General features: G+C 36.3%; 2 protein-coding genes across 3 annotated transcripts; one reads left to right on the top strand and one right to left on the bottom strand.

Moving 5' to 3' along the window:
• Positions 1-5,003: 5,003 nt before the first annotated feature.
• LOC148853280 (uncharacterized) lies at positions 5,004-5,456 on the bottom strand. The gene has a single exon (XM_088983173.1). The coding sequence runs from the start codon at positions 5,454-5,456 to the stop codon at positions 5,004-5,006; it is 453 nt and encodes a 150-aa protein (XP_088839299.1).
• A 10,670-nt stretch (positions 5,457-16,126) lies between these two features.
• Positions 16,127-23,503, top strand: LOC148853279 (NADH-ubiquinone oxidoreductase B8 subunit). 2 transcript variants are annotated; one of them, XM_088983561.1, is made up of 4 exons: positions 16,127-16,296; positions 16,486-16,592; positions 19,730-19,941; positions 23,250-23,503. In XM_088983561.1, the coding sequence occupies exons 1-4, from the start codon at positions 16,211-16,213 to the stop codon at positions 23,259-23,261; spliced, it is 417 nt and encodes a 138-aa protein (XP_088839687.1). In that variant the 5' UTR covers positions 16,127-16,210; the 3' UTR covers positions 23,262-23,503. The 2 variants fall into 2 exon arrangements, with proteins under 2 accessions (XP_088839687.1, XP_088839688.1); XM_088983562.1 differs by lacking the exon at positions 19,730-19,941.
• Positions 23,504-26,425: the final 2,922 nt, after the last annotated feature.

The raw sequence follows: 26,425 nt of genomic DNA, 5'->3' as shown, positions 1-26,425 counted from the left end.
TCCATTCCATCCAAATGCCGACAAATCTAAACTGGAGTGGAGTTTTTACATTGATCTTCATTTACACTCTATCCAAACGCCAACAAACACGAACCAACGTAAAATTTTAAATTGCTTCCAAGCATAGCCTAAACTACATCCTCCACTATCCCCCACTTTATCATAAATTATCTCTAATTCCAACTTATCTCCTAAATTATTTATAATTTAGTAGATAATTTATCTCCTAAACTAACTCTAATTCCTATCTATCCTCCCCTACCTTTTATCTACTATTTATCCTCCCCTACCTTTTATCTATATCTATCCAAGAGAGTTTGAATTAAAAAAATTAAGAATTATTTAAATATTTTAGCAAAACTATATAATAACTTTAAAATATTTATTAAAACACAAAATAATTCTAACAAATTTAATAATATTCATATTATTAATAATTTTATATAAATATAAATATTCATATTATATATTTGCACTAACAATATAAATTATGATTTTTCAGATTGTTCAATTTAAATGTTATTCAAATATTAAAATTTAAAATTAAAAAAAAATAAATATTATTTAAACATTTCATTAACTAAATATATTTAATAACAAAATATAAAAAAAATACATAAATAATTATATAACAAAATATTTAATAGGGTCATTTATTAGAATGCCCTATACTTACATAAATTTACTTAAGCATACCTTATAGTTTTCATTTTACTAAAATACCCCTTATAATTTGCAATCTACTTACCTAATCGACCTTTAATTAAGAAGTGTTTCTTTTTCCCTCTGAAAGTAGTACCATGATCACCTAAATTGAATGTAAAATGTTCAAGGGCATGGGCTTATGAATGTTTATTCCAAAATTACCCTTAAAACTTCTTCGTGCTAAAAAAATAACCAAATAGAACCAAATAAAGTGGTAGCCCATGTCTTATTAAGGGCAAAAATGGTATTTTCCATTTTTTCTTTTGATTATATTTATTCAAATGGACATTAGGGTCAAAACTGTCAATTTCCACTATCATCTAATGTGAGGTCGATTGAGTAAATTGACTGCAAACTACAAGGGATGTTTAGTAAAACGTAATCTCCAATGTATGTTTTACTAAATCCATAAAACTATAGGAGATGTTATAGTAAAGGGCCCTATCTAATATTATGTAATAGCTTTAAAATAAATGAAATTCAAATAACAAAAAATTAAATATTTTACATATTATTTAAATATTTAAATAACTAAACATTTATGGATTATTAAAATTAATAATTAAATATTATTTTAAAATTTAAATAATGATATTATTTAAATAACTAAATAATATTATAAGTAACTAATTTTACTCATATCAATTAATAATTAATGAAAATAACTTTCAAAAAAATTAATATTTGTTGATCTTAATTTTAAAGACTTAATCCATGCTTATTATATAATTATATATACTTAAATTAATATTTATTGTATTTCAATAATTATTTTTTGTTTTTGTGATAAATATATTTTTAATAATTATGTCAAAATTTATTTTTGTTTTTTATTTAACAGAAAATTTCAATAATTAATAGTTATTAAAATACTATTATTGTTTAAATTTAATTTATTGTACTTATTGTATTTTTGTGATTATTGTATGTTTATTAGTTATTTGTTGTATTTGCATTAACAATATATTTTCAATAATTGTGTATTTTTGCTATAAGTTTTCAATAACTAGTAAAAGTGTACGTGCATTGCACGTGGCAATATCAAATGATGATGATGATGATGATAATAGTCAGCAACCAAATGAACTTACCGGTTGAACCATTAACCTATTTAACGAGGAAAATGGACTATGATTAAGACATTGACTCATTTTTTCTTTGTATTTTAGCCATTTCTATCTTTACTAACAATAGTTCTTATTTTTTAAGCATATTTTTGTTAAATATGAAGAATATATAATATTAATGTGAGCTGAGTGCTTGAGAGCTAGAGAGTAGAAGAATCACGCGTACATTTTCCTTGAGGTTCCCGTCTTTATATACTGGAGTAATCATGGGTCTCATGAAATAGCTTCGGGATCTCTGGGGTGTGGAGATAGGGTTCGTTTCGCTTCCGAGGGAGTAGTATGTAGATAAGGCTTATCGTTTCACTTCCGACTCAAGTGGAGCTGGGGTGAGTCAGAATCTGTTAGCTCATCGTGATCTCTCGAGATTCGGGATATGTTAGCTCATCGTGATCTCGAGAGATTTGGGATCTGTTGGAGAGACCTCTGGAGTCGGTTACTTGGCGATTCGGGTTGTTAGCCCCGAGCTAATACTTCGATTCTTTAGTTTCGAATTGGATTGGATGCCGAAGTGCCTCGCCGCCGAGGTGAGTTTTGGGCCAAGGTGGTTGAATACGTGAGCTCAAATGTTAAGAACTGGGTTTGCCAAGCCGAGTTATCATCCCTTAATTAGGTTGCGTCCACGTTTCCCCTTTTCGCTAGGTTGGGCCAAATCACCCTTCATCAATTGCCCCCACTCCTCGAGTTAGGGGTCTCAACCTGGCATGGGGAGTTCATGACAAGTTCAGGTGGATTTAGCACGAGGTCTAGGCGCTTTGACAGGGGAATCGTTGGTCGGACCTATTCGACTGCCCGACTCAACCAGGAATAACACCGGTCGCATCTAAGTTACGCGCAAACGTCAAAACACGTGCTAAATCGATTTCAACCTCGAGGGTCGTGCAACTGATTTTCCTAGGAGCCGTTGGATCATGTTGATCTCGATCGTTGATCCCCATATATACTGGCTATAAATAAAGGCCAAGGGGCTCATTTTCCTCGCAACATGTCCACAAATCCGCAATCTTTGAGGTCGCGTTCAAGTCTTTCTGAGGTCACTTTCCTTTCTTCAGTCTTCCTTTTGGTGAGTCTTCCTTTGATTTTTCTTTTCGATTTTGTGCCTTTTTAGTATGTCTAACTTTAGTTTTGATAGTCTCTTAGACGGGAGTGGTGAATCCGCTGGAGCTGTGGTGGGTACCTCGGCTCAGGCCGTGGATCCTCGTCCTACCGAGGAGGTTACTTCGGGCCAGAATGCGATCCATGGTCCTCCAGAGGTGAGCTCACCTCGGTGGGAGCGAGAAGCCTCAGGTAACCTAGATTCCATCTCACATCAAGGTCGGCTACCAGATAACTTTGGTCCGTCGACAATGACGATAGACAGGTTCCTAACCCTAGTAGCTCGATACAGACTCCCTAACAACTTTGTTTATAGCATCTCCTTAGGTAACTTCCCTCGGGATCACAGTCACGACGAGATCGTGATTTTTGAGGAGCATCTCGCAGCTGGCCTTTGCCTTCCACTTCACCCTCTCATTGTCGATATCATAAACTTTTTCAACATCACCATAGATCAGTTACACCTGAACTCTATCCGCAACGTTGTAGGGACCATTTCACTTTTCCACGATTACAATCTTCCCCTTGACCTCGACGTTTTTTCTTCAATCCTTTCCATAAAGAAGAATTCGTCTTGTGTTCTACTTGAGCACAGACGAACTTACTATATGCCTCGTCCTGGCTTCGAACTTTTGCACAAGCTCCCTAACAAGGTCCCGACCTGGAAGAGGCGCTATTTCGTGGTCCGCAACACTGAGGGGTGGCCTTTCCCGACTCTTTGGAGGGTAGCCATCCAGGACCCTGGTGTTAGGTTGGACCTGAAGATGAGAGAGGCACTCCGAGCTTGGGTGGAGCTCGGACTGAAGTTTGAAGACTTCGTGACCAAGGAAAAGCTCGTGCAGGCCGGTTTGAGTCCTGGTAGGTCGTTGTTTGATGTACTTTCCCCATCAGTTTTACTTTGGTACTGTATCTGACAACTCGTTTTTTCTTGCAGCTATCATAGACATCCCCACCAACGAATTCTTTGAGAGTATAAAGAAGGAGAGGAAGAAGAGAACCACCAAGAAGGCTCACATTGAGCCTCCACCAGCTGTCGTTTCAAAACCCGAGTAGCCATCAACTGTCGATCAACCTCTTGTGATAAATTTGGTCGAAGAGGACTCAGGAAAGCCATCCCCACCCCGCATGCTTGAGGAGGCTACGTCTTCGGAGCCCGTCCCCACAGTTGTTGCTTCTTCGGGCAACGACAACACAGTTTGGAGTATCTTGACTTCGAAATTCGGCCTTCTCAAGAGCAAAGGCACGTTATTTGCTGAGGAGATCACTAGTTGGGCTGAATTGCCAGTTGCTCAGTTCAGAGCCCAAGCGGCTACTCACTGCATGGTGGTAAGTTCTCGAACTTGTCTCTTCAATCTATGTTGTACTTTGATTTTTGTATACTGATGCTTGTTTTCTTCTCTTGGCAGGTGAATTCCACCATCCACGCCTTGGCCTATCAATCCAAGGTAAACTTGAAGTGGGCCCTCAGAGCCGAGGAGTCTTCCCAGAAAGATCATGCCAAACTGAACTTAGCTCGAAACGAGAATAACCAGCTGAAGAATGATGTGCGAACTAAGAAGGAGCTGCTCACTTTGCTGATGTCGAAGAAGAAGGAGCTCAAGGAGTGTGAGGTAATATTGAAGAGGGAGGTGGAGAATCTCGAGGCTCATGTGAAGAAATGAACCTAGCTACTTCTTCAGGTGATGGAGGAGGCCAAGGCTAAGGTTGTAAAGGAGTACAAGTCCTCAGTGCAGTTTTGGAAAGATATGGTCAAGGTAGGGACAATGAGCTACCGCAAAGGATTCAAACTTAGTAGGTGGTTAACCCAGCGTGAATTTCCCCAACTTGACCTTAGTGTCATAACCACTTCGAGGATCACAGAGGAGATGATCGTTGAAGCTGCCCAAGATCCAAACTCCAAAGCAAAAAGTGATGGCGGCCTTCTCAATGAAGATGAGGAGACCGGTGTTGGCAAGAGCCGCATGGAGACGGATCTTCCTGCCGAAGCCTCCAATAAGGACGAGTGGGTCAATCCAGCTCCTCTTCTGCCCCCCCCCCCCCGAGAATGCTAGGCCGAGGTAAAGCCTCAATGTATACAATTCACATGGTGTTGTTGCTCGTACTGGCTAGTCGAGACAAGGCATCGGCCTCAACATTCTCAGACCTTGGGATCTGTCTGGTGACGTAGGAGATGAAGTTGCGCAGGATCTCTCTGACTTTGGCCAAATAAACTGCCATATTGGGGTCACAGGCTTCATACTCACCAGTAACTTGGTTGACCACCAGTTGCGAATCGCTGCATATGATGAGGTGTTTTGCTTTCATTTCCCTTGCTAGGGTTAACCCGACGACCAATGCTTCATTGTTTGATGCCGCGAATCCAAACTGGAGTGCGTATTCCAGCTTCACCTCGCTTGGACCGTACAAAATCAATCCTGCACCGCTTCCCTGCTGGTTGGATGAGCCGTCAACGTGGAGAATCCAGGGCTCCTCATCCCAGGTCGGTTCTGCTCTGACTAGGATTGGCGCCACATAGGTTGAAGCTTCTGTCATGTGTTCGAGCATGACCAGCTCGGGGGTTGTGGTACTGAACGTGCATTTTGCTACAAAATCGGCCAAGGCTTGGGCTTTGATTGCCATCCAAGGCTCTTATTGGATATCATACTTGCTTAGTTCGATAGACCACTTCGTCAACCTGCCAGACACCTCCGGTTTGAGCAGAATTTGCCTCTGAGATTTGTTGGTGAGGACGACGATAGTGTGGGCCTGGAAGTATGGGCAAAGCTTGTGAGCTGCTATGGTTTTTGCGTCCTGCAAAATTTTACTAACATAGTAGATGGGTCGTTGGACCCGATCTACTTCTTTAATTAGTACCGAGCTGACCACCTCATCGAGTTAAAACTGGGGCGGTACCTAAGTATCTTTTTAGCTCGTCGAAGGCGACCTGACATTCTTCAGTCCATTCAAAGTCATTATTTTTTATAGCTTTGAAAAAGGGTAGGCAATGATCTGCCAACTTGGACATGAAGTGGCTCAAGGTGGCTATCCGGTCAGTCAGCCTCTGAACCTCTTTTATTTTGCGGGGTGGTCTCATATCTAGGATGGCTTTTATTTTATCCGGGTTGGCTTCGATGCCACGTCAGTTGACTATATAGCTTAGGAACTTTCCCAAGGTGACTCTTAAGACGCACTTGTTTGGATTTAATTTCATGTTATATTTTCGCAAAATTTGAAAAACACTTTTAAATAATTCAACAAGAAATTCGAAAACTGGGTCTTCACGACCATATCATCAACATAACACTCTATTTTATTGCCGATTAACGACTCAAAAATTTTATTCACAAGGCGTTGAAAGGTTGCTCTAGCATTTTTTAGTCAGAAGGACATGACCTTGTAACAGTATAACCCGAGCTTGGTTATGAAGACGGTCTTCTCTTCGTCAGCAGGGTCCATCCTAATCTGTTTATAACTAGAATAGGCGTCCAAGAAGCTCAGCAACTCATGCCCTGAGGTCGCACCCACTAGGCGGCCGATCTTGGGCAGCGGGAAGCAATCTTTCGGGCAGGCTCTACTCAGGTTGGCGTAATCGACGCACATGTGCCACTTGCCATTGGCCTTTTTTAGCAAAACTGGGTTAGCCACCCAGCTCGGGTAATGGACTTCCCTGATAAAGTTTGCCGCTAGGAGCTAATCGACATCTTCATCAACAACCTTCCAACGTTCTGGGGTGAGGTTGTGCTTCTTCTGCCTTACTGGCTTAACTAAAGGATTGGTGTTCAATTTGTGAGTTATAACTTTTGAATTAATTGCGGGCATCTCTGTCACGGACCAAGTAAAAATGTCTAAATTTTCAAGTAAAAAGCTTACTAGCTGGGAGTAGAGTGGTTCGTTGATCGAGGCACCGATCTGGAGAGTCTTGGCCGGTTCATCAACAAAGACCGGTATGTGGATCGTCTCCTCTGTCAGGTAGCTCGCTCGTCGGTGTTCGCTCGAGCTCGACATCTTTTGCTAGCTTCGCCTTCCGTTTGAGAGCAGCTAGGTAGCATTTGCGCGATTTGAGTTGGTCACCTCGCACGACTCCCACCCCATAATCAATAGGGAACTTCATCGCCACATAGTAAGTGGATACTACCACACGTAGAACATGCGTGATGGGCTGACCTACTATGGCGTTGTAGGGGGAGGGAGTCACAACTACTAGGAAGGTATGCTCAAACTACACGATGTTTGGCCACGTGCTGGCTTCTATAGGTATCGTGACTCGCCCGAGAGTTCTGACCTCCTCGCCGTTGAACCCTACTAATGGGGTGTCTGCCGGTTTCAGGTCGCCTTGTTGTAGTTGTAACTTGTCGAACGTCTCCTTGAAGAGAATGTCGGCCGAGTTGCCCGAGTCTACCAGTATCCGCTTTACCTCGAAGTCATTGATCCGCAACTTTACTACCAAGGCATCGTCGTGAGGATACTGGATCCCGCGTGCATCATCTTCAATAAAGTATATCGGTCCTTTAAGCCGAGGTCACTTTGGCGGGTTTCCTTCTTCATTTTCTAGCTCGCTCACTGAGGTCCTCCCAGATGCCAAGGTACACCCCGCGATAATGGACCCACCGTTAATCATGTTAATTACCCCGCGGATTTGTCTCTCTTTTGGCAACTGTTGTGGCAGTTGCTCATTTTGCCTGATGGTTTCTAGGGAATTCCTCTGATCTCCCTGTCGGTCTGTCTGTCGATCTGTCTATCTTCTTTCTTCGCGCAAGATGAAATTCTTCAAGTATCCTCGTCTGATGAGTTCCTAGATCTCATCGCGAAAGTTCCGACAGTTCTCTGTATTATGTCCGTGATCTCGATGAAAGTGGCAATATACATTTGGGTTTCTTGTTGATGGGTCTCCTCTTAACCTAGGAGGCCATTTGATGAAGGAGGAATCCTTAATGGCCATTAGGATCTCTCCTCTTTTAGCATTCAAGGGTGTGTAGTTCATTATCTCCACAGGAGGGGTCCTGGAGCGCCGACCTGATTTATGAGATTGCAAAGGGGACCGACTTATGGAGTTGTTTTTTCCCCTAGTTGGTGACTTGCTTTTCTTCCTCTTCTGTCCGTCGCTGCTCATTCCTTCACTTTCTCTCTTCCTCTTATCCGATGGTGGGTTATCGACCTTCTAATTGATCTCCTCCTCGGTGCCAATGAACTGGTCTTCGAGCTTTAGGAACTCAGTAATGTCCTTCGGTTTGTTTGCTACTACATGCCATTGAAACTCCTTGTGGGTAATTCCCTTCTTGGCTGCAGTGAGCCCCATTGCCGAGTCGAGATCCGATATCTGTAGGCAAGTGTCATTGAAGCATTTGATGTAGCTCCTGATCGATTCTCCTTCCCTCTTAACTACATTGAGAAGGCTTTCCTGGGACTTCAAACACTTTTTGCTGGTGATGAAATGTGCAGTGAACAAGTCAGCAAACTGTGACCAACTTTTGATCGATCCCGGCGTGAGGTTCCGATACCATGTTCGAACTACCCCTTTAAAGGTAGTAGAGCACACATGCAAGACTCATCAGCCCCAGTTAGGTGCATCTGGGACTGGAAAGAGTCCACATGGTCGTTAGGTTTGAAGGACCCGTCGTACTTGTCTAATGGGGCATCTTGAAGTTTTTTGGCATCGGGGCCGCCAAGAGCTCGGGAGACAGGGGAGACGACCTACAAAGTAGTGGAGGAGCGGCCTTTGTAGCCACCAAGCTCACTTCTTCCTTCCCTTTGGTTTGCCTTTCTTGTTCGCTTGGCTTCACTAGTAGGCTATTTTGAGCCGAGGTACGGCGTGTCTTGCGACGTCTCCACTATTGTTTTTTCACTGGCTCGGCGTTGGTGCTACTGAATTCGGTTCGATCTAGTACTACGGTCCTGTCACGAGGCAGATCCTGGTTTCCCAATAGATTCTAGGGCTGACTATCATGGGGGACGGAGAGATCCTGTCTTGACTTTGCACCTCGAACCCTGAACTGGTTATCTACTCGCGAACCATCATTCTCTTGATGCGAGTGTCGAGGCGGATTTAGTTGACTATCTCTGGACCTATTCTTGAGATTTCCTTGCGAGGCCGGTGGAGTGTGTTGATTGTCTCTCCTCCCTCAGGGTGAGACCTAACTCTTGAGAGGAATCAGTGTTTGTGAGGTCTCTTCGCCCCGATGAGGGGATCGGTTGATGTTCTGGTTAACTCCAAGGCGATTCGGATTTTGGCTGTGATGGAGCCCTGGGTGCTGAGGTGGAACCGACTGTTGATTTGGCTGCAGTGGAGGAAACTGGTGTTGATATTGCTAGTAGAGGTAATATTATTAGTACTGCTGAAACTGCTGGACCTGCTGCATTTGGATTTGAATGGCCCAGATGCACTAAACAAGGTCATGAAACTGAGAATTCCCCACTCCGGGAGGAACCACAGAGGGCTCAAAGAAAGTTGCGCCTACCACCGGGGGAAGCGGGGCGCTCACCTGTGCGGTGCTCGGTAGTGCAGTTAATGATGGGACTCTAGATGTTGTGAGCGGAATTGTGAACTGTCCGATGCACACCGTAAGAGCTTGGGGAAAGGTTGGCTGCTGGGCTTGCCCCCCGGTGGTGTTCATCTTGATGCTTTTCCCGGTGTGGCTAGAGGATGCCATTGAAGTTGAAGTTGCAAAGAGGTAGGAATAACCTTTTGATCGCTTCCCACAGACGACGCCAATTGATGGTGTGTGATCTAACTACTCCTAGCTGGAGGACGATCCGGACTCCAGGTGGACAGCAAGCTAGATCGATCTGCAAAACAATCTATCAGAGAACCCAGGGTGGCTAACCCAGCAATGTCGCTCCGACGCTTAAGTTAGTATGCTATAAATGCCACCTGAGTGCTTGAGAGCTTGAGACCTAGAGAGCAGAGTAATCACGCATACATTTGCCTTGAGGTTCCCGTCTTTATATACTGGAGTAATCGTGGGTCTCACGAAAGAGCTCCAGGATCTCTGAGGTGTGGAGATAGGGTTTGTTCCACTTTCAAAGGAGCAGTATGTAGATAAGGCTTATCGTTTTACTTCTGACTCTAGCGGAGCTGGGATGAGTCCTAATCGTGATCTCGAGAGATTCAGGATCTATTGGAGAGACCTCTGGAGTGGGTTACGTGGTGATTTGGGTTGTTAGCCTCGAGCTAATACTTCGATTCTTTAGTTTCGAACTAGATTGGATGCCGAAGTGCCTCGATGTTGAGGTGAGTTTTGGGCCGATAAAAGTAAATCATGTATTCCATTTTCATCATCGATAAAAGTAATTATTATCTTAAAATTTATTTTTGTTTAATATGGTGAACATATAACAATTGAATTGTATCAAAATTCTTTATACAAAGCTTATATTTTTCTTTGAGTTTATATATATTTGTGTGTATATAATATATATATATATATATATATATATATATATATATATTAATATTCATTACTTAGTTATGACATCATAGATTGACTCATTTTGACCCGGAATGTTAGACCATTGACCTACCTACTATTTAGATATAAAAATGGTTTTATTTTCAAATTGGTTTTAAATTTTGCATTTCATTTATATCATGATAAAATAACTATTATTTATCATACTTATTTTTATTTATATTATTAGTATATAATATTATAGATGTGCCCAAAATTGTTTCATATTTTTGTGTACTATTCTATTTTACAAAATATATTTTTAATTATACATCATGGGTTAACCTATTTGACCTGAAAGGTTGAACCACTAACCCACCCCGTAAATAGGAAGATGGTTTAATTTCTCATCGGTTTTAAGTTGTATATTTGATGTCCATCATTAATAAAATTATGTCTATTTTATCATAGTTGTTTTTTAATATGACAAATATATAATAATAGAAATGTGTCCCATTTTTAATTTTTTTTCTATATTTTTTGTTGTATTTATTATATTTTTAAATTTGTATTATTTATTTATAACATCATTAAATTATCCATTTGACCCAAATGGTTGATGTACTTACCAACGACCTAGATGGAAAATATGAATTCATTTATAGGTTTATTTTAAAAATATAAAATTTCATTCTATTAATAATCATTGTGTATGGATTAGTGGAATTTAATGGTGATAAACAAAAGTATTTTTTATATTTCTAAATTTGTATTTTTTATTTATGACATCATGAAATTATCCATTTGACCCAGATGGTTGAATTACTTACCCACCACCTAGATGGAAAATATTTCATTTTTATATTTATTTTAAACATATAAAATTTCATTATATTAATAATTATTGTGTATGGATTTATTAGTAGAATTTAATGATGATAAACAAAAGTATAAACATTTGATTCAATGAGAGAGAATGTGATTTATTTAATGACTTAAATGTGAGGCTTAATGAGATGTAATTGAATGTACTTAATGGTATTCTTTTAATCACATTTTCTACCATTTCAATGGAGATGAACTAAATTCAAGATGATGGGTTTTTTAGTAAAGAAAAATTCCAAAAGCTAATACCTCCCCATTCACACTTTTATAAGTAGTATGGATTATTGGAGAATTAAACTATTGTTATTTTATTAGAGATTATACTATTAATTTAGCTGAAATTAAGAATGCTCATAGATCGATTCGATTTAGTTGTAGGTTGTTTGGCCAATTAAATCGACCTAGTCAGGTTGGGGAGTTGGTCACTTGAAATTGACTAGCCACTTGTGAAAACCAGGTCACTCGGGTTGTATCAATTTTGGTCGATTTTTGGTTTGGCTACTTGGTTCAAAAGATTTAAACTTACAAAATTAAATTTAAATAAAAAAATAGTGGAATTATTCAATAATAAATCTACAAATTAAATTTATGATATAAAATATGTTAGACTAAGAAGTATGAGAATTTTTCCACTTTCCTATATAAAAAATATATATTTAAAATAATAGTCAATGGTCAAGTCATTCGGCTTTGATTGGTTTACAAATGGCCATAGCGAAAGTAATCCAACCTGGTTAGGCTGGAAAGTTATTGAACCATAGTTCATCGAAAATACTAGAAAATTGACCAACTCGAGTCGATTGATAAAGTTGGTCAGCTTCATTAGTTTGATGAACCACCCTATCTAAAATTAATTATTGTTATTTTTGTATTGAAAAATAATTATTAAAAGTAGTATATAAAATATAATTAATTATTAATCTATATTGCTTATAAAATAGTGAATGCCCCTTTTTTATGGAATTTTCTTTGGATGTTTTTTATCTCCCTTACCTAAACATACAATGGGCATAAATGGGGCATATATGTCTTTTACTCCCATTTTAGAAACAACCTAGAAACTGCCAATTTAGAACTATTCATAAATTGCCCACGAATTATAAATAGCTTTCTTAGAGATAATGCCACGTGCAAATGCACGTACATGTTTACTATTTTAAAAAGTTAAAATGCAAAACAATTGTCTACTATTATGTGCTTTTATTGTTCAGCTTTCACTTAACCCCATAAATAATAAATAGCTTCATAATAAATATTATTTAATTTACTCAAAAAATAAAATAAGTGTTTTAAAAAATCGACTAAGAGGATGAATAATTTTGCCTCTAAGTAATGAGTCAACAATTAAATTATTCAAGTTGGACAAATCAAACCATGGCACATCATTCATTTGTATACGTATACTATGATATAATATAATTACATTTTGTGTGTATATATTATTTTAGGTTCAATTTGTACTTTTTTATTATAAGTTTTATTTTATTTTTATAAATAGAAGTCAACAAGTTGAAAATTTAGGCCAAAAAATGAGTTTTTTTTGTTTGTATAACGAGGTTGCAAAGATTGTAAAAAGTTACCCTAAATAAAAAAAAAAAGAAATTAAAGAATCACCCCAATTAGACATCTGAGCACAAAGTTTAGTCCTTTAGAAGTTTTTAATACATTGTATATTGCAACCCATGATCTGATGACTATATCAAAAGGGTCAATGGTTCAAATGCCTAGCCTAGGTTGAAGGGTTTTGACCAAATCAATGGCTTTTTTTTGACAAAAAAGAAATATGGTTGAGGGATGTTTGAATGGTTTAACCATCTAAGTCAATGACAACTTGAAAACATTGAATAAAACATCATAAAAATTATAATCAATTTGAAGCAATAAAAAACAATTAACCATAATAATAATAATTTATTAAACCACTTTAACAAGATAGGATGATTATTAATTATTATTGATAATAATATTTTTATTAATATAATAAAAACAAATAAATTAATAAAATGTATTAAGATAAATTAAAACTAGTATACATTTAAAATTAAAATAAAACTAATACAAAATTGTATAGAAATTATTAGTTTTATAATTATTTTTTACTAACGAACTTAAATTTCATTTGAAAACAATAATTTAATTTAATAAGGATTAATAAGAATAAAAAATAATAAAAATTTATTAACCTTAAATATAGTTTAGTTAATTTAAAATCAACTTAAATTATATTTAAAAATAGGTGTTTTTACCTTAACAAAAGGCCTCCCTTATTGTTTTGGAAAAAGGTGCATATATTTTTCTTCTGCTAGCATTTGAAGTAGAAAATGTTGATGTAATGCATTATTTGTTGTCTAAATAATACACAAATAATTACAAACCATCAACTTTTTCAAAATTAATAAAAAGTTTAGCATTAAGGTAAAAAAATAATACATGTTATTTAGAGCATAGGAAATTAGCCATTCTCACCAATGTGCAACTTGATTTGTTATCGAATAAACTAGACATAACCCAAAAAACACTTGTATTAGACTTAGATGAACACCATTTAATTGAAAAAATGTCATAAATCTCCATTCTCACTTGTTTTTAATAAAAACCATGCATGGCATGTGCCTTGGCTAGTTATTTGATTACAATACATAAAATAACATATAAGCTATCAATTACCCTTCAACTAAAAATATATCTTTAAAAACATCATTACATTCATCACCTAATGCATATATTTACATGTATTTTAACAGTTTACAAAGATTTGACCTAATACAATATCCCAAGGTTTTAAAAAACTGGATCGGACACAAAGCTGTTATGGGAACTGGTTCTTGGGTTGAATGGTCCCACCATCTTGCTTAAAAGATTAAAAAAAATTAAAAATAAATCTATACAACTTTAAAAAGTATGAATAGCCTCAAAAATATTTATGAAATTTTCTGAGGACAAAAGTTACCCCTTTATATTTAAATTTATTGATAAAAAATGAGGGCAAATAGGTTAGTCGGTTATTAATATTAAATGAGTTGAAAAGAGATAAATTTAAGGTATTCAATTTATTCAATTCCCTCTCATTAAATCCAGCATTTTAAGATATTAACTTGTTTTCACCTCCACTAAATCATATATTTAAGGCATTTTTGTTTATTCTCATCATTAAATTCTATTAATTAAATCCATACATAATAAATTAATAACTCTAATACCATAAAACTTGTATTTTTAAAATATACCTGAAAAGAATAGTGTTTTTTTTTTATAAAGAAAGATGAGCTACACAAGCCTAGGGTAATTTAAAAAAAATAGTGTTCTCTTCTAGGTGGTGGTAAGAAATTAAACCATTTTAGAACAAAATGGGCCAATCCGTGTTGCCACAATTAAATGATAAAATTCAAAAATAAATAAAATGCAATATATATATATATATATATATATATATATAAATTAAAAAATTGTGAACATTTTTAACATTATATATTCAACATATTAAACAATAACAAGGATAATAAATAAGAGATGTTTTTATTAATGATTGAAATGAAATATAAATTATTTTTCTATTCTCTCTCATTAAATTTCATATTTAAGGTATATTCTCTCATTAACTCATATACTTAAAATATATTTCTCTCATCATTAAATTTTGTTAATTAAATCCACAACATGAATTTTAATATTATAGAAATAAATATTTTGAAAAGTAAATTGAAAAGTAAATTTTAACATTTGGGGTCAAATGGATTAATAATACCAAATTAAATAATAAAATGAAATAAATTAAATATATAATATAAACAAGAAGAATTAGGCATATCTCTTATATTGTATATTTGTATATTTACTATAGAAAACAAAAATAAGTATGAAATGTAAATGATGAAAATGAAATGTCAAGCTTAAAATCAACCTAGAAATGAAATTCTATCATAGTCAAATAATAAAAATTAAAAAAATTAAAAAAACTTAAAAACAAAGAATCACACAAATAAAAAAATAGAAAAAAATTTGGGCAAATACGTAATGTTATATAATTATAAAAGATAAAATATTGGGTACATTTCTAATATTATACATTAATTACATTAAACATAAATAGGTATTATACATAAGAAATAATTTTGTCAATGATGAAAATGTAAGACCTAGAAATCAAACTATTTTTCTTTTTGAATGGTGGGTTAGTGGTTTGGGTCAAATGGATTAATTGATGATATGATAGTTAAATAATAAATCTTTAAAATGTAATAAAAAAGTTAAAGTAATAAAAAGAACATAGATTAATTATATTAAACAAAAATTAATTGTGATAATTAAAAATTATTTATATAATGTAGATGAAATATATAATTTAAAACTAAATCGAAGGAAAGCTATTTTCTTATATAGATGGCCAATAAATGATCTAACTTTTTAGAGAATGTCATAATAGAATAATAAATATTTAAAAAATATAACAAAAAAATGAAAAATACTGAATTTTGATAAAAAATATTTGGAAACATTTATAATATTATATATTCATCATATTAAATAAAGAATGTTAAAATAAAAATTATTTTTACTTACAACTAAAGTTGAGTAATAATAATAATAAAAATAATAATTGTTATTAGAATTTAAAATTTTTATGTACAATACACATGCATATTTACAACAAGTACTCAAATTTATTTTTAATTATATTATTATTTTTATTAATTTTCAATTTTTATATTAACTATGATATATCTAAAATTAAAGTAATTAATATAAAGAAAAAATTTTCACTACAATACATGTAATATAAAACAAAAACGGCCAAAAGTTTTAAGCAAAAAAGCGATTTTAGGTAGAAAGTGGCAAAATCTTTACCCGCCCAAAATCCTGTTTTTTCGAGAAAAAAACGCCGCATTTAAGTGGGTAGGGGCGGGTACTAGGGTAGAAATTGCATCCCTATTAATAACCATTATCTTATCAAGTCTGGGGCCGTTGGCCGAGGTCATTTTTCCTGCCCGTCTGAGTGAAGTTATACGAGAGGCGGAAAGGGAGCGCGAGCTAAGAGAGATGGCGTGGAGGGGGCATCTATCTCGGAATCTGAAGGAGCTTCGGATCCTGTTCTGCCAAAGTTCGCTTGCAAGTGCTACTACCAGGTTTTCCTCTTCTTCTTAGCCTTTTATCGGAATTTCATATTTTCTTTATTATTTATAAATTACTATTACTTCTTATTTAAGGAAAAAAAGAAGAGAACTTCAATACGATCCTGATCATTCCGATCTGGCCAATTATGCATTTTCAATGCGTTCCTCCTTGAATTACGGAATTATTTGAATTTGGTACAGAGAGTTTGTTCAAAGGAATTACAAGGACTTGAAGACACTGAACCCCACGTTCCCAATCTTGATTCGTGAATGCAGCGGTGTCCAGCCTCAGCTCTGGGTCAGATTCGGTAAGCCATCTTCTTCGTAGATGTATTGTATGCACGAGACGAGATTTCACGAGATTCTTCATTATTTCTTTTAACCCAAATAATTATTAAACAAAACCTATAAAAAGATTTACATTATTTTTCTATTCTTGAAAGGTGAAGATGCGGAAAAACTTGAAAGCTCTTAATCTTAGATGTCCTTATTTAGTATCTGGTTTAGAAAGATGGGTATCCCTACTATCATAGACGTTTGTATTTTATCATTTTGTCAAGGGAAATCCGCTTGACCTTCATTTCAGCAGTTGACGCATAGATGGTAGGGCTTTACTTGAGTGCGTGACCTGCAAGAAAAGGAGGATACATGTATGTCCTGCAATATTTTGGATGATGTCTTTTTCTTAACCATTCCTGCAATATCTGAATATAGTTCAAGGAGGATGCATGTATGACCAGTGACGATATGGTAGCTCTGGGCTTTGCAGATTGCTTGCCAGGCGTCACTTGTATTCTGATAACTTCTATAATTATTCCCTATAATCTCTATAATTGTTACCCCTCTCTCAAATAACTCTTTTATTTAATGCTACATTAAACATGCCTTAACTAACTCCTCTATTCAATGCTACGTTTAATCAATATTCATATTCAAATTCGAATTTACCATATGTCATTAAATATGCCTTAAATTAATTCCTTTATTTAATGCTACATTTAAAAAATAATCAAATTTGAATTGATCATATGCATCAAACACACCTTAAACTAGCTGTAAAAACTATAAGTGAGAGCCGTATTATAGCTACTTGTCATAGACATGCATTTAATTCCTAAGTAATTTTTCTCTTCTTAAGGAATGTTTGGTAATAAATGCTAAATTTGAGCAAAGGTGCCAACCAGCTGGTTGGTAAGGTCTCTTGCTGGTAGTAGCGGAGACTTGGGATCAAGTCCTACCTTCACCTGGGTTGGGGGGGTTACGGGTTTGGTGTTGGATACCCCCCATTTTGTAGCCCTTCAAAAGAAATAAAAAATAAATAAATGCTAAAATTGATTATTAAAATTTATATACCAATAAAAAAGAAATAACAAATTATATTGATTTTATGAAAATTAGTAAATTAAAATTTTAATTGTTTCATCGTTTTCAGCAAATATCAAATGTGTTGCAATGTGTTGCAATGTATATAAACCATTAAAATATGATTTTTTATGTTTAAATAACTCATTTATAGTCATATAAAACTTATATTTATTATTATTAATATATTTTTTATGATTTATTTAAATTTCCTAGTATATCCATGCTTATCTTGATTTTTCGTCGGTATCCATGCTTATTCAAAGAGTATCTCAATAAATATCTTAAAATTTCCCTACCGATACATGACCTTGATGGGGTATAGTGAAGAAAGAATTGATGGAGATGTTTATGGAGCTATGGAGGGAGAAAGATTGAAAAATTGGCAAATGCAACCTTCATTTCTCTAATTTTGAAGATTGATGGAGCTGTCGAAATTAGGGATTTCAGACCTATTAGTTTAACCCTTGTAGCAGAGCTAATAGTTCAACCTTTAAAGAATCACCTTCCCCTAAACGTCTTGAGTACATAGCCAATACTTTGCTTGAGGAATCTCTGATCACACCACCAATGCCTGCCATACCCAGGTTTTCTATAGAGCTCCCATAAAAGTTAAGTTTAACTTTGTTGGGACCTGGGGGCTTCCACTCCCTCACCTTTCCTTTCTTCTCAGCAGTGTGTGCCACTTCATTCCATGCTCTTACTATATCAGTAATCGAGAAACTTTGAAAGAGCTGAAGTGATTTCACCTAGTGTGCAACTTTTATCTCTATGGCCTCCACTAGATCTTCTTAGATGGGGTGTTAATTGCAAGTGAGTGTTTGGATGCAAAGATTAGAAGTGGGAGGAGGGGGGTGATTTGTAAAATTGATATGGAAAAAGTGTATGATCATGTGGAATGGGGTTTTCTAAAAGTTCTGAGAAGAATGAATTTCGTGGAAAAGTGGAGGAGTTGGATGTTTGTTTGCATGTGTGCGTTTCTTCAGTTTCTTTCTCAGTGTTAGTGAATGGGATTTCCACAAAAAATTTCAATGCATCTTGGGGTTTGAGGCAAGGAGGTCCTCTTTCTCCATTCCATTAGTATTTGTGCTAGTAGTGGAAGTGTTGAGTAAGTTGGTAAATAAAGGGGTGGAAGCAGGAATAATTAATGCCTTCAAGGTGGGAAGAGACAGAATGAGTATTTCACATCTACTATATGCGGATGTTTCCTTGATTTTTTTAGATGCTTCAGTGGAGCAAGCGTTAAAGTTAAGAGGCATTCTCAACTGCTTAGAGCTGCTGTTTTTTTTTTTTTTTTGATGAATGAAGAAATTTATTAAATCAGAAGAAACACCACTGAAGAGGCACGAGCTGTTACCTCTTCAGAAAGGTATTACATCAAAATAAAACAGAATTAACCATAAATAAAATTACAAAGCAGCCTAAAATAGCTGCTCCCTTGTAGCCCTCTGCTTAGCCAACCCATCCGCTAAGGTGTTTGCTGATCTTCCCACCCATAGAGAGGTAATAGTTTGTAAGCCAGTTTACTCTCCTTAATAAATCTCTGTGTTGCCACATGGTTGAAGCTGGGTCTTTCAACCATCCCACCACAATTTGAGAGTCTCCTTCAACTAGTGCTGAACCCCTAATTGTTCTGCAATCTGAATACCTTGTATCACCGCTAAAATCTCAGCTCTATTAGAGTCTCCTATTCCCACGGGGCCTGAGAACAAGGCTAATATGTTGCTCTCCATGTCTCTCAGCACCCCTCCTATCCCCGATGGGCCTGGGTTTCCTTGGCTGCTGCCATCAAAGTTCAACTTTACCCATCCTTCAGGCGGAGGGGTCCACATTATAGATTCCCTGTCCTTGTATGGCTGTTAGCCACCACTACCCAGTTTCTCCAAATATAATCAAAGGAAAAGGTATGAAAGAAATCCAAAGTTCTCAACCAGTGAATGACCCTAGTCAATATACAATCCTCAACGACTTGAATGCTTCTTTCTTTTTCTTTGAAAATCCTTGCATTCCTTTCTTCCCAAATTGTCCACAATGCAAGTGCTCTAATACATCTCCACATCGATTTTCTTTTTTTTTTTTGTAGGGCACACAAAAAAGGAGGGATCGAACAGTTGGCTTAACTCTGTGGACAGATTCCACCTACACCCAAATAAAGAGAAAATCCAACTCCAAATAGCTCTAGCAAAGGAACAAGATACAAGTAGGTGGGAGCAATCCTCACCATTAGCCCTGCAAAGTACACACCAGTTGGGGGATAAACACATGAAAGGCCTTTTCCTCTGCAAGAAATCCAAGGTATTAATCTTTCTATAAAACACCTCCCAGCAAGAGTGTAATGATGGGTCTAAAGATCAATCTCAGCAAGAGTGTAATGATTGGAGTGGGTGATATTCAGCAATTGATGCTTGAGCAGTATGCTGATTAGATGGGTTGTCTGATTGGTGAGTAAGTGAGTTTCCTTTCACTTATTTGGGATTCCCAATTGGGGCAAGGGCGGTGGGTTCATCTACTTGGAAGCTAGTTCTGGATATGCTATAATGGAGATTGGCCGTATGTAATGGGAAGTAATTTTCTTTTGGTGGAAGGATCGCAATCATAAATAGTGTGCTTTCCAACCAATTGATTTATTATTTGTTCCTCCTTAAACGTCCACATTGGAGATAGAAGAGGTTGAAAAGCTTCAAATGGAGTTTTTGTGGAGTTTGAACTTGGAACATAAGAAATTTCATTTAGTAAAGTGGGATTGGGTTTGTAGGGCAAAAAAGAGAGCATCGAGGATTAGGAGGGTGGCAACATTCAAAAAGCTTTATTGGGTACATGGGTTTGGAGATAATGGAGGGAGATGGAAGCATTGTGGAGGAGAGTGGTGGCCTGCAAATAAGAGGTAGTGAATTTTGGGTGAGATTCAAGGTAAGTGAAGTCATCTTATGGGGTTAGTGTGTGGAAAGGCATAATGAAATACTACTCCCTGGTGCAACTGTTGTTGTCTTGGAAGGTGGGGAATGGATCAAGTACCAGATTTTGGGAGGATGAATGGTCAAAGGTGGGGAAACTTTGTGATCTTTGTCCAAGGCTGTATAATTTGAGTAGGAAGGGTTTGATATAATCTCACAATGCTATGAGGTAAGGCAAGGGGTGGTGGTTTGGGATCCTTATGTTTTTTAGAAGACTGCTGCTGGATTGGGAAGTCAATGAGTGCATGAGGTTGCTGGCCAAGCTACAAAGAGTAGGAGTTGATCCAGGGGGTGTAGATGCTAAATGGTGGAAGGAGTGTATATATATATATATCGTTTAGATCTTTTTACAAAGCTTTGGCAAGAAATCAGGTTGAAGCTACCTTAGTCAAAGGTGTTTGGGGAAATCTAGTTCCCCCAGGAGTGGAGGCTTTTGCATGGCTGGTTTCAATGGATTGTATTCTCACTCAAGGTAAATTGAAGAAGAGAGGATTTCATTTGTCAAATAGATATGTGCCGTGCCTCTCAGAGGAATAAAAATATTTTTGCTTCCTGGTAAGATCCATCTTTTCAAGAGAACTTTGGGGCTATTTCTTCCAATTAATTGGAGGGTTGGTCACCTGATGATCCAAAGGAGATTTTTGAGCTTTGGCCATGATTCAATGGAGACATCAAAGCAATGATTTTATGGAGCTGCATTCCTTTTGCTGTTTGTTGGGAGATTTGGAAAGAAAGGAATAGAAGAATTTTTGAAGGGAAGATGAAGAGGAAGGAAAGGTTGGGTTTAGTTATCGGAGCTATGCTTATAGAGTGGATGCTAATTCTTCCAGAATTTGAAAGGCTTTTTAAAAGAGAAGATTTTGGTTCAAGTTTTTCAATTACTACGGGTTTGAGTTAAATGTGATTTGTTTAAAAAAACACTCCAAAGGAGAATTTTATGCTTTGACCAAGATTCAATGGAGAAATCAAAGCAAAGATTTCATGGAGCTGCATTCCTTTTGTTGTTTGTTGGGACTTGGGAGATTTGGAAAGAACAGAATAGTAAGAATTCTGGAAGGGAAGATAAAGAGCAAGATAAGGTTGGGTGCAGTTATCGAAGCAAAGCTTATGGATTGGATGCTGATTCTTCCAGAATTTGAAGGCTTTAAAGAGGATTTTGGTGGTTTGAATTTCTGGGTTACTATGAATTTCAGTTGATTAACTTGTTAAAAAAAGACTTGAACGGTTTTTCCATTGTTTCTTATTTTTGGTTTTGGGTGGGTGACACATTTTCACCATATCTTCTTGTAATCTTTTTGCATGTTTAATACATTTCTTTATTTATTTATCTTAAAAAAAAGATAAGCTGGTTCTTAGCGGCATAAACATCCACAGGACCACAATATGAAATTTGTTCCTTGTGGAATGGAAGAGAGCAGAAGCAACCATTTATTCCTTTACTGCAGTTTCAGTAGCCAGGTATGGAGTATTAATTTGGCCATTTTTGGGGTGAATTGGCTCGAGTCTTTACTGGAAATGTTTCAAGGGTGGTATCTGCCTAACTTGAGCAGAAGGGTATGCCGGTATGGTGGTATGGGGGCCGGCTGTGGACATTATGGATGGAAAGAAACTATAGAATTTCTGATAACAAACAAGCATCTATAGAACATAGTTTTCAAGGCGCCAAGGTGAGGCTAGGCGGCTGGGGGAACCTTGTCGCCTAGTCGCCTAGGTGATGGATTTTTTATGTTAAAAACAGAGATCCTAGGGTAGTTCCCTAGGTACCATAACCATATTTCTTTAATAATTATTCATGATTTTCATAGGAAAAGCATAAATTTCATATTAAAGTATAGAAAATCAACATGTTCATGAGAAGAAAAGGAATATAAAATTCAAAAAATATAGGGGCTGAACCCTTATTTTTGTTATAGGAAAAGAAGAAAATAAAAAGTATTGGTAGTGGTAGTAGTAGAAGAAGAATATATGGAAGAGGAAAATGCACTGATTAGATAAAATTTTTAGTTCTTCCTTATTGGTTCAGGTTTTTAAGTCTTTGAGGGTTACAGCATTTAGCAATGCTTGTGTTGATTAAAACCTAATAAATAAGAAAATAATAAAAAGAAATTAGTATATAAACACACAAATGATTATTTTAGTTTAATAATGTCTATTTTATAATTGTAATCTCAATAAAGAATGAATAAAAAAGTATTTATAGTAGGAAGTAGAAAACCGCTAGGCGATTAGGCGAGGCGAGCCTCAAAGGGCGCCTTGTCACCTAGGTGGTGCCTTGACAACTATACTATTGAAATGGTTTTGAGAAGGGTGAAAGCATCTGTAGAGATTCCTGGCTTGAAATCCAAAGAGAGTTTAAGGTGTGTGCAGCCAGAATTTTTTCTTTTTAATTTATGCTCTTCTGAACTTTGTCAAAATTAATGAAATATTTCTTATGGTCACAACCTTTGGCATGGAGCAATGCTAGAATGGCTAATCATAGATTCCTTATAAAAGATCGATATGCTTTTATCAAATATGAATTATCTTGAGACTATTGTTTCAGCTTTGTTTTTATTTCTCTAAGGTCTTCTTAGGTTGTTTGGCTTATACCCTCATTCAACAACCAATCTCATGCCATCTGCAATCTGAATTTTCCTTTATTCTGAACAGACAATGGAGTAGAAAGAGGTTTCCACTTGGAAGGCCTATCAGAAACACAGATTGTGAAGGCACTTGAGGACCTCGTCAAAGTTGGAGCAGCCCTTAAAGCCTGATGCCGCTGCTTCTTTGTTTCCTCTTGATTGAATAAATAATGTATTCTTGGAACTTTGATAGAACCACTTTCTGATTTGTTGCCTATTTGACTATGTTTTTTAGCAGGACCATTTCCAGGAAATGCTTATTTATTTCAGAAACCTCATAAATTGATGCGTAAATTACAGACAACCACCCCATATTTAGGTGGTGGTAATAGTTAGCCCTCCTGACTTTATTTTGCGACAGATACCGAGTTTCTAGATTTCAAAATTTTGACCCCTTTAGCCGCAGACAAGATTGATGGTGAAAAGTAAAATGATAAAATTGCCCTTTGAGACTTTAGGGCTGACAACAACAAATATGAAATATCTAAATGATGAAAACAATAATTATAAAGCACAGATTGTTCTCTAAGGGGGGTATTGATGAATTGATCATTATCAAGGTGTTCTGTACTAACGATGAGGGCTGTCCCCAGGTGACGAAATTTTGTCCCACCCAATAAAATTTGAGCACGTCCCTCGTTTGCCTGTCGAGACTTTAACGTCGGTCCAGATTTTGTTAAATATCGTATGATCTAATATCTTGTCCATTCAAACTCTTGAGATAGATTCATTCCATCTCGAACTTCTCTCCGCCTTTTTTTTTTTCTCCGATCACCTCGGGTCCCACCCCTGCTATTTGTGTCATTACAGCTCACCGGATAGGCTCCGTTAGATTCAAATTCTCTGTTCTATACTTGTTCTTATAGATAAAATAATCGAAGAAAATAGAAAAGGAAAATCCTTTAATAACAAAACAATCGAAATTGCAGGCTGTTTCACATTAGTTCCGGAGGGCCTTAATTTCGAAGGGAGAAAAATGGTAGTTGTGGCATTTTCATTTGATATTAGATGAAAACTCATTAGGTTTTACTTTTTTTTTTTTGATTTTTTCAACTTCTAAAAAAACATGTTAACCTTCATTCAGAATGCAAAAATGGAAGGATGACTCTGCAAAAATCGACTATTTTCCTTCTCAAGTGCTACTATTGTTGGGTTCACGGGAGGTGTTGCAGTTAGGGGTGGATTTGAGTCGAGCCGAGCCGAATACTACTAGGCTCGAGTTCGACTCGAGACTGTTCTACAAGGTTCAAGCTCGGTTCAGAATCTTGAGCTCGAGATCAATTTTGAGAAAAATGTTTTATAAAAATAAAAAAATTACATATAAAAATATTTTTTATTTGATATTTAAAAATTAAGAATTATATTAATTAATAGTTATAATGTTTTTATTATATATATTATTTTTTATAATTTTATTATATATATTAAATATCATATATATATATATATATATATATATATATATATATATATATAGCCAATGAGTTGGGCTCAAATTCGAGCTTAAGCTCAGCTGAAACCGAGCTGAACCGAACTTGAACAACTCGTGGAAAGCTCGATTCGTTGCCACCCCTAGTTGCAGCAAAGGAATGATTGGCGAGTGGTCTTTGACAGTTGCAGCTGGGAAGAAGAATGAGTTTGAGAGAAGGTTGAGCGGTTGAGAGCAGCCTCTGACTGTTGGTAGCAGTGGTCTCTGGCTGTCAGTGGAATCAGAGGTGACCGGGGAAAGAAAAGAAGACAGAGAGAGACGAGCTCAAGATAAAATGAATTTATCTCAAGAGTTTGGGCGGGCACGATATCAGATATCAGAGCAAATGAAATTTATTTATTTTTGTCGAAGTCCAGACTGACGTTAAAATTTGGACTCTGTTGACTCTTAGCGTCAAGCGGACGAGGGACATTTTCAAATTTGGGTGGGACAGACATGTTCAAATTTTCTGTCCACTGGGGAGAGACGAGCAAAGTGCTGATGGAATCCAAAAATCCATCTGGGTGTGTCACAAATAAAGTTCAGGGGCCTAAGTGTTATTATTCTAAAAGTATAGGATGCCTTCTGTATCCTATTTTGATTGTTGTATGTAATAAGTGCTTAAGAATTACCGTGCACTCTCAAGTGTCAAGTAAGAGCAATTTATGATCATTGTGAAATATTTTTTTAATCTTCTGCATATGTATCTAATCACACGGATCAAAATAAGTTCCAACACTCTACCAACATAATCTGACACTATACATGTGACCATGAGACTGGGACCCACCATGTATGAGATGTGTGGTAACTGATCATATTGGTAAGGGGTTGGAATGTGTTTTGTTGGCAGGAGATCCAGACTCGGGCGTGTTCCAGTCTGTTCTGAATTGAGAATGGCAAAACATGTTTTTGTTTGGGATGAATTAATTCCAATCCATTGTTTAATTAATTATTTTTATGATGTTTTAATTAATTTTAGCATTTACTTTTGATTAATTGTAAAATATAACTAATGAATAAGATGCACATTTCAAATTTATGGATGCTTAATATATGGTATTGGTGCAACAATTGGTGTTCCATTGTGACCTGAGTGATTAGAGTCCAAATTTTGGAAACAACTCTATATGTGCCGGAGTAAAGTTGCGTACATCTATCCCTCCCCAGATCCTACATTGGCGGGAACATCATGCATTAGGCTGCCATTTTTGTTAATTTTATGTGTCAACACACTGAGACTATGGTACAAAACACATCATTTGTTGTGGTTCATCTCAGCACACACTACACCATAACCTACGGAGGCATGGTGTGTTTCTGAACCATGGTTCTATGATGCACCATGCTGGTGTAGTGTGTTCTGGGATCAGCCACACTTTTTTCAACCACGGAAAATAATAAACCCTATTTTTTAATCAAAGGACCAATATGGTTTGTGAATCAGAGGACCCAAATGTTGCAATTTCCCAGCTGTTCCTCAACATCCCACCAAATACTTTGTTTTTGAATACATGGTGCTAAGTTGCTAATTAAATCTCTAACCTTTTTTCCTCTTTTAGGAACATTTTTTTTCTCTTCCTGGTTAACAAACCGCTGACTCTAATGGTTGACCGCTAAAATGTTCTACCCAGACAACAGTTTCTAGGCCAATTTTATATTTTAATGTTTACTATTCTAATGGGCTAATATATTCGGACCTTGAACCATTGACCTAGAAACAGGTGGCTAAAGCG

The sequence above is a fragment of the Nelumbo lutea genome, chromosome 4 (genome assembly GCF_056320005.1).
Source record: "Nelumbo lutea isolate HS-2025 chromosome 4, American lotus-T2T, whole genome shotgun sequence".
Lineage (NCBI taxonomy): Eukaryota > Viridiplantae > Streptophyta > Magnoliopsida > Proteales > Nelumbonaceae > Nelumbo > Nelumbo lutea.
This window is presented reverse-complemented; position numbering and strand designations above follow the sequence as displayed.

Bases quoted from the DNA above. Each gene is read 5' to 3' on its own strand.
- LOC148853280 (XM_088983173.1), bottom strand. From the start codon at position 5,456: ATGACAGAAGCTTCAACCTATGTGGCGCCAATCCTAGTCAGAGCAGAA.
- LOC148853279 (XM_088983561.1), top strand. From the start codon at position 16,211: ATGGCGTGGAGGGGGCATCTATCTCGGAATCTGAAGGAGCTTCGGATC. The intron at 16,297-16,485 runs GTTTTCCTCTTC...AATTTGGTACAG, and splicing joins CTTGCAAGTGCTACTACCAG to AGAGTTTGTTCAAAGGAATT. The intron at 16,593-19,729 runs GTAAGCCATCTT...TTTTTTTTGTAG, and splicing joins TCAGCTCTGGGTCAGATTCG to GGCACACAAAAAAGGAGGGA.